Genomic DNA, 13,233 nt, shown 5'->3' with positions numbered 1-13,233 from the left:
TAGCTAGTAAAAATACTGACTACTAAAACTTTATGCTACAAAACTGTTAGCTAGTAAAAATACTGACTACTAAAACTGTTATCTATTAAAAAATACTGACTACTAAAACTGTTAGCTAGTAAAAATACTGACTACTAAAACTGTTAGCTAGTAAAAATACTGACTACTAAAACTTTATGCTACAAAACTGTTAGCTAGTAAAAATACTGACTACTAAAACTGTTAGCTAGTAAAAATACTGACTACTAAAACTTTATGCTACAAAACTGTTAGCTAGTAAAAATACTGAATACTAAAACTGTTAGCTAGTAAAAATACTGACTACTAAAACTTTATGCTACAAAACTGTTAGCTAGTAAAAATACTGACTACTAAAACTTTATGCTACAAAACTGTTAGCTAGTAAAAATACTGACTACTAAAACTGTTAGCTAGTAAAAAATACTGACTACTAAAACTGTTAGCTAGTAAAAATACTGATTACTAAAACTGTTATCTATTAAAAAATACTGACTACTAAAACTGTTAGCTAGTAAAAATACTGACTACTAAAACTGTTAGCTAGTAAAAATACTGACTACTAAAACATTATGCTACAAAACTGTTAGCTAGTAAAAATACTGACTACTAAAACATTATGCTACAAAACTGTTAGCTAGTAAAAATACCGACTACTAAAACTGTTATCTAGTAAAAAATACTGACTACTGAAACTGTTAGCTAGTAAAAATACTGACTACTAAAACTGTTATCTAGTAAAAATACTGACTACTAAAACTGTTATCTAGTAAAAAATACTGACTACTGAAACTGTTAGCTAGTAAAAAAAATTACTAAATCAATAATGAATGAATAAAACATGCAATAATTCTATTGATGCATGATGGCATCACTGGAAATGATGTCAGAGGAGGTTTTAGAGGTTACATACCTCTAAACGTTCCTCATTACATACAAGGAACAGGAAAACAAGTTTTTTTAATGAAGTGATATGATGAATTGAGCAGGGAAATGAATTAACAAGCGAGAAAAGGGTCTAAATCAGGACTAGCAGTGTCTTGGCTTCATGGTATCTTCATGGTAGATTCTGACCCCTTTATTTCCTCAGGTTTTCTTGTAATTTCATTGTGAAATTATGAAGGCCAAGCCCTTTGGGTGGCATGCGTGTACGTGCATGCCTGCATGTGTGTGTGCGGCCCAAGCGATTATATTAATGATGACTTTTAAATGTCACTGTTGGTCAGGGGGTGCTGGAGGAGGGAGGGGGGGTTAAATTGGAGCTGTTTTGGTTTTTAATGACTCAAAAGAACCTCAGATTTCAGCAAACCAGACCATCAAACCCTTCTAATCACACCCTGATTACCACAGTCAAGCCCAACCGCTATAAAAACTGTCACCGATGCTGATTTTAAGGAGCCTTTTTAATGGTGTTTCTCCAGAGAGTTGAGACAGACTGATAAGTTTCATTTTCAGTGGATCAGCAGGCAGCGTTAACGTTGCGTTCCTCCATCCGTTCCATAGTAACGGTTTCGTAGTAGCAAGAGACTCACGGTGCACTGAAGTAGTGACCTGCAGGGTTCACTACAAATTCCGAGTGGATTGCAGGGAATTTGAAGTGCCCTCAAAATCACTCCAGAATTCATTCATTCATTCATTCATCTTCTTATCTGGTTCTTTCTAGTCAGGGTCACAGAGCCTACCCAGAGACATTGTGTGCAGCGCAGGAATACCCCTAGGACAGGGCTCCAGTCTATCACAGGGTACCACATACACTCATTCCATCACAATCGTACACCTAAGGTCATTTTTTGCATAGAGAACACACCAACCTTCTCATAGATGGAGACCAGATTGACAGGTGCATTCCAGAATAGCAGTTAAAGAGTAACGAGAGACTGACAGTGCACTTTAGGGAACATTCAGGTGATGAAGTGACCTGCAGGGATTACAACAAATTCATAGTGTACTGCAGGGAATTTGTAGTGCCCTCAAAGTCACCCTGGTCAGGGTCAAAGAGCCTACCTGGAAAGCAAATCAGGAATACACCTAGGACAGGGTTCACACACCCAATTCTTTACAAACCTAAACCCAAGGGCAACTGAGTGTTGGCAGTTACCCACCATGTGTGCTTGTCCTGAAGGAATCCCATATGGACACAGGTAGAACACCCCTCCTCGAATCCACAACCCCAGGTCCATGCCCCTACTATACATTTACATTTACACCATTTAGCAGACACTCTTATTCAGAGCAAGCTAATAATTTAAAGATACCTCCAAGTTTAGACACTACTAAACACAGTAGTGTTTACAGTAGTCAGTAAGGTGACCACTCTGCTATTCGCCCAAGAACTCTCTGAAGAGGAGGGTCTTCAGTCTGCGTTTGAAGACAGCGAGCGTTGGACTCTGCTGTTCAGACACCCAGGGGAAGCTCGTTCCACCACTTCAGTGCAGGACAGAAAAAAGCCTGGACGCTTGTCTTCCGTGGATTTTGAGGGATGGCGGGTCGAGCCGAGCCGTACTTGAAGCTCGAAGGGCTCTTGGTGCAGCTTGGCTTTTAACCATTGCCATCAAGTACGGAGGGGCTGGTCCGTTCTTGGCTTTGTAGGCCAGAGTCAGCGTTTTGAATCTGATGCAGGCTGCAGCTACAGGAAGCCAGTGGAGAAAACGCAGCAGTGGAGTAACATGGCTGAATTTAGGAACATCACCCCTTCACTCTGGGTACTCACTTGTGCCCTAAAATGCAAATAAGGATCATCCATTTCGGACACTGAACGGATCTTCAGTGAGATATAAGAGGTTTGATACGGTTCATTTTTCGAATGGTGAAGGAGGGGGATGTTCTCCGCAGAATAATGAAAGACATGCAAATGCTAATTTTCATTTCAAAACTGCAGTCCATGCTGTGCTAAAAGCTAGCTGTGCTATTTTCATATTCAGTTTGAGTAGAAAGTGGCTGGGCTGATGGATCAGATAAGTCTCAGTCAGACAGAGGAGTACAGTCCTGTGGGGAATTTAAAGCACAAATCTGACTCACGCATCCAGCAGAAGGGAACTGCTCGCAGATATGGTGGAGTGCTTTCGGGCCGAGGCTTTTTTGGAGAGTGTTTCCGGAGGACACTCTTTAAACAGAGAAGGAGAGAGAAAAGACGGGGAGAGGGAAATCGGAACATTTTCCTCTCCTACAGCAATAATTACTGCACTGGGCTGGCAGGTGTCCCTAACTGAAGACGGGTCGGAGGTCGGATTGCTCACTTTAATTAAGAAGCTCTCCGCGCGTACCCACGTATTTTTGGAAATGCAGTTTTCTCTATGCATTTCAGGCAATCGCCCACTCAAAAGGGGACCTATCAGCAATATGGTGCCCAGAATGTTCTGAGTTTGCAAAGCTTTGATGGGAAATTACATAAACAGTGAATTGCAATGCATTATTGATATATTGTTCTTAGGCCAAAGGATAAAGGTCATCCTAGTGGGCAGAATCATTTACTTACATTTCAACAGGGCGACTTACATCTAGATCTAGTGACACAGGGAGATGAAAACAACATTGGGAATTTTGCCCAATGACTCTGAGAGTGTGTTTATACTGGTCAGCTTTGATTTGATTAAAACGAACCCTGGTGCGATTGCTCTGTTAGCATGGATCGCTACAGTGAGTGTGAACCCTGCCTTTGTACCCTGGTGCACACCAAACAAGCGGACACAGAGTTATGCACAGGCACAGTTTCAGGACTAAAATCTTACCATGTATAATTTGCTAGTGCAGACTATCTTCCCCTGTTGGTGTGGTGAGTGATGGAAGAAAGGGAGGAGACGGGTGGAGGTGGGTGCGACGTTTGTTCGGCACAGAGTTGGACAAAGAAGCCCAATGAGGCTTGAGGGCCTGGAGGAAGAGTTGGGGCTTGTGTGCTCCCTGTCTAACCGTGTGTTGGCTCATTAGTTTGTGTGTGTGTGTGTGTGTACGTTCACTCAATGGATGTATTTTAAGAAGGTGTGGAAGTCAAATTCCAACTGTGTCCATGTAAAGGTAAAGGTGCACGTATTTGTCATTGTACACTGTACAGCGAAATGTGTCCTCCGCATTTAACCCATTTGTGGTAGTGAACACACACACACACACACACTACTGAGCTAGGGGCAGTGAGAAAACAAGGTAGAAAAGTGAAGGTAGAAAGACCCACAAACAAGCAGCAACTGAAGGAAGCTAGCAGTGAAGGCCTAAAAACTCAGAATTTGGCCCATGGGTTTCAGACTTCAGGCAGTAATTGACTGCAAAAAAAAAATGCATCCAAGTATTAACTAATAGTTAATAATTGAAGTAAATAATTATATTTTTACATTTTATTAATAATTGTTAGATTGATCAGTTATGTTTGAGCCTGTGGAGGGAGTATGTAAGAATGGCAACTCCTAAATGCAAACCCATGCAATCTACTGAGGTGATGTACTGGGGCAATATGACCAAAAGGAAAATATGTCCCTGTCCGAATACTTATGGACCCAACTGTAAATACACTCATGCACATAACACACTCGGCTCCTTTAGGCGCCAATAATCTGAGGATTAGCGTGATCAGTAATTCATTTGGAAGAAAGCTTCGTTTCCACGGTGTGCTGTAAAAGGGTAAGCAGCCCTGCCGCAGCTCTCCTTATTCAGGACCAAAGCTGCGCTGATGTTCCTGAGCAGGTGTGATTATTCAGGGCCTGTTAAACGCCTGCCTCTGATCTCACTGTCTGATCTCGTCTCTCACTGCGCTCTGCCCTGCAGGACGCTTTTGCGTTTCTCAAACCTGTCTAAAAATCCCACCTGGACCGCGCTGAGACGGCTGTAAATCCTGCCCCGTTACAACCGGCAGATCTTCTAGAAGGAAAAGAAATGACTTGCTGATATGTTGAAATGCCTTTGCTTTTCTCCTGACCCGAATCGATTCCCTTGCCGTGGCACTGTAGCCGTAGCGCTGTGTGGTGTGTTTTTTTTTAACAGAGCTTTAGAAGTGTTGTAAGTTGATGTAAGTATTTCTCACTCGTAACTCGTTCAGTCAGGAGGAGAAATTCTGTCAAAAGTGCGGAATCTCAGAACTTTCGATCCATGCCACATTAATGTTTATGAGTTGAAGAGGAGATGTTTGGAATTTTGGTGGACAGTTCAAAGTCTAACAAAGTGTACCAGAGAGCCCACATTTACTTCTACTGAGAACACCTACAATTACTATCAGGTGGGCCCCGGGTTGTTTAGGGGACTAAGGCACTGTCACTGTGATCAGAGGATCGCTGGTTCGAATCCCGTTCATGCTGCTAGCCATCAGCAGCTGGGGCCCAATTGGCCTTGCTCTCTCTAGGGTGGGTAGTTGGAGCTATCGTCCCACATCACGGTAGTGCGGCGCTAGCCGCTTTGAAAAAGTGGTCTGGCTGGCTGGGCACGTGTCGGAGGGGACGTGTGTTGGTCTCGCCCTCACTAGTGTCGGGAGCGCTGCATGTGATGGGGGAATGGATAAAAATACAGAAAAAAAAATCTAATACTATCAGATGCAGATTATTAGAACACGGTTTGAGAGGATTTTGGAGGAGCTAAACCAAAAGTCTGCTTTGCTCTTGACTGTTGAAGTGTGTAGTATCACCATGGACAGATCCAAAGAGCTTTCTAAGGTCTTCAGAAAGAAGGTAGTAGATGCAGAATTTGGGAAAGGGTTTAAAAATATCTCAGAACACTCAGAAATCAGCCGTTCCACTGTCCGGAAAATATACAGTCATTTTGGAAAATTACGACCTCCTACCTCATCGTGGGAATAACCACCCTTGACTCAGATGGCACTAGCAAGATGTTGTGATGTGTTGCATGAACTGTATTAGGTGACGCAAGGTGCTCATCATAGATGTTAACTGGCATGTCGATTGACAGCACTGTAATACCATTAGGAGGCACTCAATGTGCAAGAAGGCCGTTGTCGGTAGCTCTAGAACATGCCACAGTCAGATCAGAGTATTATGACCACCCCCCGGTTAGGAATGAACTTAGCCTAGAAAGTCACTGATGTCATGTGACAGAGTTTGCTGCATGTATAACTAAGCAAGCACACCAGTCAGCTATAGCAGAATGCAGAACCACCGAAATAAGCAAAGGACATGCAAATTTGACTGATGTTCAAAAGGGCATGATAATAGGGTACCAGATGAAGGGTGGTAGCATCTCGGAAACTGCTAACTACAGGGGATGTTCTAGAGCTGCCGCGGTGAAGTGAAGACAGTTTTCAGTGACAGTACCAATCAGTGAGCTTTCATGGGTTTCGGTGCCTGGTTGTTTCTGGAATCCAGGCTTCCAGTTGTTTTTGCCAGTTCTGTTACATCAGCTAACAGATACCCTCACTGGCTACACATCGAGCTAAGTGATGCGCTAGAGGGAGGTCCATCCTACCCACCCAAAGAGAGCTAGGCCAATTATGCTCTCTGAAACTTCTAGCCACAGATTGCTATGGCATCATCAGTGAAGGAACTAGTGATTTCCTGTTGATAATGCCAACGCTTAGACAGCTGGGCCACCTGAGAGTGCTGTTTTTTCACGTTCTTCATATTTAAATCTGGCAGATCTTTTGACTTCCATAAAATTTAAGAAAGTGTTTCCTCGTCATGTAGAGTTGCCATTTTGGAGATCCAAAGTTTTTGTTGATACGACCCTGTTGTTACTGCAGATTCTATGTGTATGTGTATATGTGTGTGTGCAGACACAGAGACACTAATGCTGTCTCTAAATGAGTATTGAAAAATAAATGAAAGGATGTCTGACAACACATTGGTCTTTCATCAATGTGTCTGATTATCCACTTTCATTCCACACTGTATGTCCAGACCCTCCTCTAATTAGTGCATTCAGCTGCTTTAAGGTTCACCCATTGCTGACACAGGTGTTCATTTACATGGACACTCACACAACGCTTGTATAATCTTCATAGAAAAGCACTGGCAATAGAATTGGAGGCGTGCATGATGCTCAGTGATGTCTAGTGTTGCTAGAGGGGTATAAAGCCCTGCATTAGTAACAATATCAATATTAGTAACACTGGCCGAGATGGCTCAGTGGTTAGAGCACTGGCTTGTTGATCACAGGTTTGTGGGTTTGATGCCCTCGTCCACTGAACTGCCACTGTTGGGGCCTTAAGCAAGGCTCTGTCTATACTCCAAGGGGAGCTACAGCAACAGTAAAAGTCCTTAACATGCTCAACTTATTAGTGATTAATCAGTGTTCCCTGTTTGTGTCTATGCAGCGTTTAGCCGTGCCCCAGTGCCAATGGCTGTGGTGCGCAGGGAGCTGTCCTGTGAGAGTTATCCTATCGAGCTGCGCTGTCCGGGCACTGATGTCATCATGATCGAGAGCGCAAACTACGGCCGGACAGACGACAAAATCTGCGATGCTGACCCAGCGCAGATGGAGAACACGCGCTGCTACCTGCCCGATGCATACAAGATCATGAGCCAAAGGTAGGACCCCCCCAACACACACACTTGCTCATGCTTGTGTGAACGCTGGGTTTGTTGTGATTTGCTGAAGATCGGGTAAGCAGTGTTTGACCTGAGGGTTTAAAGCCTCTCTAAGGATGATTTCAGTGTGATGATTACAGGGGTTTTGGAGTTGTGGAAATGCCAGTTTTTAGTGTTTCTTAAAAGACACTGTGCCGGAATATTTTCCAGGATGTTTTAGGATAGATTCCAGCAGTAGCGGAGCCAAGACTGCAATTTCAGATGGGAGCAATAAATTAGTGGGTGGGCCAAAGTTTGAATTTCACTCTCACAGGTAGGAGGGGGCAACCATGGAGTAATGACCGCTATGACCATAGGCTGGAGATTTCTCCATACCGCTTTTCCTTTCTGATTCCAACGTTGAAACCTTTAGTGTGCTTGGGGATGAAATTTTGACACGCTAACACGCTAAGTCTCTGACATTGTCCCTTTCCCCATCCCCACATTACCCAACACTGTCTACATTCCATCCTCACATTATCCAACACTGTCCACATCCCAAATCCTCACATTACCCAACACTGTCCATATTCCATCCTCACATTATTCAACACTGTCCACATCCCATTTCCACATTACCCAACACTGTCTACATTCCATCCTCATGTTATCCAACACTGTCCATGTTCCATCTCCACATCACACAATGATGTTCCCTCCCCATCTTAGCATTACCCAACACTGCCCTCTCCCCATCCCAACATTGCCCAACACTGCCCTCTCTCCATCCCCACATTACCTTTGCTGTCCACATTCCATCCTCACATTATTTAACACTGTCCACATCCCATTTCCACATTACCCAACGCTGTCCACATTCCATCCTCACATTGTCCAACACTGTCCACATCCCATCCCCATATTACTCAACACTGTCCACATTCCATCCTCACATTATCCAACACTGTCCGTGTCCCATCCCCACATTACCTTTGCTGTCCACATTCCATCCTCACATTACCCAACACTGTCCACATTCCATCCTCACATTATTTAACACTGTCCACATCCCATTTCCACATTACCCAACGCTCTCCACATTCCATCCTCACATTATCCAACACTGTCCGTGTCCCATCCCCACATTACCTTTGCTGTCCACATTCCATCCTCACATTACCCAACGCTGTCCACATTCCATCCTCACATTATTTAACACTGTCCACATCCCTTTTCCACATTACCCAACGCTGTCCACATCCCATCCTCACATTATTTAACACTGTCCACATCCCAAATCCTCACATTACCCAACACTGTCCATATTCCATCCTCACATTATTTAACACTGTCCACATCCCATTTCCACATTACCCAACACTGTCCACATTCCATCCTCACATTATTTAACACTGTCCACATCCCAAATCCTCACATTACCCAACACTGTCCATGTTCCATCCTCACATTATTTAACACTGTCCACATCCCATTTCCACATTACCCAACACTGTCCACATTCCATCCTCACATTATTTAACACTGTCCACATCCCATTTCCACATTACCCAACGCTGTCCACATTCCATCCTCACATTGTCCAACACTGTCCACATCCCATCCCCATATTACTCAACACTGTCCACATTCCATCCTCACATTATCCAACACTGTCCGTGTCCCATCCCCACATTACCTTTGCTGTCCACATTCCATCCTCACATTACCCAACACTGTCCACATTCCATCCTCACATTATTTAACACTGTCCACATCCCATTTCCACATTACCCAACGCTCTCCACATTCCATCCTCACATTATCCAACACTGTCCGTGTCCCATCCCCACATTACCTTTGCTGTCCACATTCCATCCTCACATTACCCAACGCTGTCCACATTCCATCCTCACATTATTTAACACTGTCCACATCCCTTTTCCACATTACCCAACGCTGTCCACATCCCATCCTCACATTATTTAACACTGTCCACATCCCAAATCCTCACATTACCCAACACTGTCCATATTCCATCCTCACATTATTTAACACTGTCCACATCCCATTTCCACATTACCCAACACTGTCCACATTCCATCCTCACATTATTTAACACTGTCCACATCCCAAATCCTCACATTACCCAACACTGTCCATGTTCCATCCTCACATTATTTAACACTGTCCACATCCCATTTCCACATTACCCAACACTGTCCACATTCCATTCTCACATTATTTAACACTGTCCACATCCCAAATCCTCACATTACCCAACACTGTCCACATTCCATCCTCACATTATCCAACACTGTCCGTGTCCCATCCCCATATTACCCAACACTTTTCATGATCCATCCCCAAATTATACAACACCGCCCTCTCCCCATCCCCAAATTAATCAACACTGTCCACATTCCATCCTCACATTATCCAACACTGTCCGTGTCCCATCGCCATATTACCCAACACTATATGTAGCAGCAACTAGATCATCCACTGTGACACATGTTGGTTAATGAGACTTCGCTTTCATAGCTTTTCGAATCTAAGCAGTGATTAGACGCACGGGTTGGGTTGTATATGCTTGTTTTCTACCGCACTTGAGAATATGGGTGAGTAGCCTAATTAAATGATAAAGATCAGATACAACTGTAGGTCAGATGTTTTCCCATGCGACACATTGTTCTGAGCAGCTTTGCCAACTCAGAGCAATTTAGAAGCATGCTAACAATAACTAATTCAGTAATGCAAGCATTGCTATAGATAACTAGACACAATGTGTCCAAATGTTTGTAGACAACCTTTCAAATGAATGCATTCAGCTACTTTAAGCTGCATACATTGCTGACACAGAGTTGCAAATGCACACACATAGTTTGTCTAGCCCCTGTAGGGAAGTACTGCCAGTAGAATTATATAGGACTCTCTGGAGCAGATAAGCATGATGCCAGGCGTGGACTAGAAGGGTATAAAGCCCCTCGGCACCGAGCTGTGGAGCAGTGGGACTGTGTTCTATGGAATGATGCGGAAGAGTTGGGGATGAGGTGGGGTGCTAATCATCCAACATATTGACCTAAATAACACTCAGACAGTAGAGACAGTAACTCCAACACAAGCAGGATGATACCCTCTTTTTTAATTCCCTTAATTTCAGAAGAAATCTTGACTGAGCAGGTGTCCCAATACTTATGTCCATTTATTTAAATGAGGTTTTATCATAGCCAATGATATCAAGCCAAGAGCAACTCTGTGGTCAAAACCTGACCACTGATGAAGGGGCTAGAAAGCAGCTAATGCTAATTGTGCTTCTACAGATGGATTACAGCCTTCAACATGTTTCCAATAAAGTGGCCACTCTGTGTAATATGTTGTTTTTGTTGTTTTTGTTTGTTCGTCCTCTGTGAGATGTTGTAGCAGCACTTTTTCACAGCTTCGGGCTGAGTTAGCGCTCCTGTGACTGGCGTGTCGTGACGCTGTGACAGCCTGCTGGTGTGTGCGCTCAGTTCCGCTAACAGTCAGCGTGTTGTCTAGTGAAATATCAGAGCGTATTGTTTACTGCCAACTGGCGTTTGTCGTTTGCCTAATGCCTTTCAGAGCAGTGAATGATACTTGGTTTTAAAGCTCAGCGTTAGAACTGTGAGCTTTTTCAGGACCACTGTGCGCTAGCCACGGCAGATTAGCCTCCGCTAGGCTTTTATTAGCCTATTCAGCATTTAAGCTTTTCTTTTGGCCGTTGCTGCAAAAATCCCTGGATTTAAAAAGAAAACAACTCAGGAGGTTGGCAGGCCTTATGCACACACACACACACACACACACACACACCAAACATGTACAGACATGTACTTATTCTCTCTATATCTCTCTTTCTCTGTCACTCTATCTCTGTCACTCTCTCTTTCTCTCTCTCTCTCTCTCTCTCTCTCTCTCTCTCTCTCTCTCTCTCTCTTTCACTCTCTATACCTTTCTCTCTCTCTCTCTCTCTCTCTCTCTCTCTCTCTCTCTCTCTCTTTCACTCTCTATACCTTTCTCTCTCACACTCTCTGCCTTTCCCTCTATCTCTCTCCACTCTCTCTCTCTCTCTCTCTCTCTCTCTCTCTCTCTCTCTCTCTCTCTCTCTCTCTCTCTTTCACTCTCTATACCTTTCTCTCTCACACTCTCTGCCTTTCCCTCTATCTCTCTCCACTCTCTCTCTCTCTCTCTCTCTCTCTCTCTCTCTCTCTCTCTCTTTCACTCTCTATACCTTTCTCTCTCACACTCTCTGCCTTTCCCTCTATCTCTCTCCACTCTCTCTCTCTCTCTCTCTCTCTCTCTCTCTCACACACACACACTCTCTGCCTTTCTCTCTCTCTCTCTCTCTCTCTTTCACTCTCTGTACCTCTCTCTTCATATCTCTCTCTCTCTCTCTCTCTCTCTCTCACACACACACACACTCTCTCTTTCATCTCTCAGTTCAGTTCATCTCTCTGTGTTTATCCCTTTCTCTCTCTCTCCCTCTGTAACACACTGCACATATACACACACATTCTCATGCACAACACACTCCACACACATAATATCTCATCCACACACACACACACACACACACACACACACACACACACACACACAGACATACACATACACACACAGACACATACACACACACAGACATACACACTTATACGATCTCATACACACATGCACCTTCTTATACATCATCAGCTAATGCAGCTGCTTTCCAAGGTTCACCTGAGACAAGCAGGCCCAACACACACCTACACACACTTACACACACAGTGTGATGAGCTCACACACCTGAGTGTGTTTTAAAGTGCTTGTTTTGAATCAGAATTTAAGCTGAACTGCTAAAATGAACGCTGCTCAAGAAAAGGGTCAAGAGTGAGAGACTGTATGGGAGTGTGTGTGTGTGTGTGTGTGTGTGTGTGTGTGTGTGTGTGTGTGTTGATAATTGATGCTTTGTGTAGCTCACTGCTCTACTGCTGCCCACACTCCAGTTTAAGCCCCCCGAAAGAATCAAACCTGACGCTTAGCAACAAAACAAGCCGCCGCAACAAACAAACAAGCAGCGCTAACGACAGGCAGTCGGTGGCCGCTCCAGACCGAACCCTTCAGCTGTTTTACAGAATGTGAGTGTGTGTGTGTGTGTGTGTGTGTGTGGAGACTGGCTGGTCCACTGTAGAGGCTTTAAACATGACATTACATTCAGTAATCATCTAAACAAGTCTCACCACACTGCGTGTTCATGATCTTAACGTTTGTTTGTTGAGTTGAGAATTTTTTTCAAATAATAATAATAATAATAATTATTATTATTATTATTATTATCATAAAAATAAATAAAATACAATAAACAAATCACTCTGAGAAAATAGCCTAAAAGTCACATTCTGGACCAAATATGAATGCATATCTTTTTGAATATTAATATTATTACTGAATAGAATTTTAATCCAGCTGCACTGATATGTTAATTATAGAACTTTGTAAATAATACATTTATAATATTCAGTTCAGATTCCATTATACACTGATTCATTTCCTAATCAAACTTAATAATAACTGATAATAATTTTCCTGAAGGTCTGTAACTTGAATTGTGCTGAAATGTTTGAAGGAATCATTATTGAAAGATTCATGATGAAATTTGAGATTCAATATTGCATTGAATCATTTCTGAAACAGTCATAATAAATTAATCATGATCAAATATGAGATTCCATAATGCACTGAATTGTTTCTGAAAGTATCATATTTAAATGAATCATGAGGAAAA

The 13,233-nt window shown here is 43.1% G+C and overlaps 1 protein-coding gene across 14 annotated transcripts in view; it reads left to right on the top strand.

Moving 5' to 3' along the window:
- The window catches only part of LOC140547107 (adhesion G protein-coupled receptor L3), a 423,620-nt gene that overhangs the window by 199,586 nt on the left and 210,801 nt on the right, over window positions 1-13,233 (top strand). For all 14 annotated transcript variants that reach the window (XM_072670638.1, XM_072670640.1, XM_072670645.1 and 11 more), the window contains one exon: window positions 7,262-7,475. In XM_072670638.1, the coding sequence (XP_072526739.1) occupies window positions 7,262-7,475 (214 nt within the window). The remainder of the gene's footprint in view (window positions 1-7,261; window positions 7,476-13,233) is intronic.

Source organism: Salminus brasiliensis, chromosome 24 (assembly GCF_030463535.1).
Source record: "Salminus brasiliensis chromosome 24, fSalBra1.hap2, whole genome shotgun sequence".
NCBI classification, from domain to species: Eukaryota; Metazoa; Chordata; class Actinopteri; order Characiformes; family Bryconidae; genus Salminus; species Salminus brasiliensis.
Note: the sequence above shows the minus strand (reverse complement) of the source record. Positions and strands in the feature narration are given on the sequence as shown.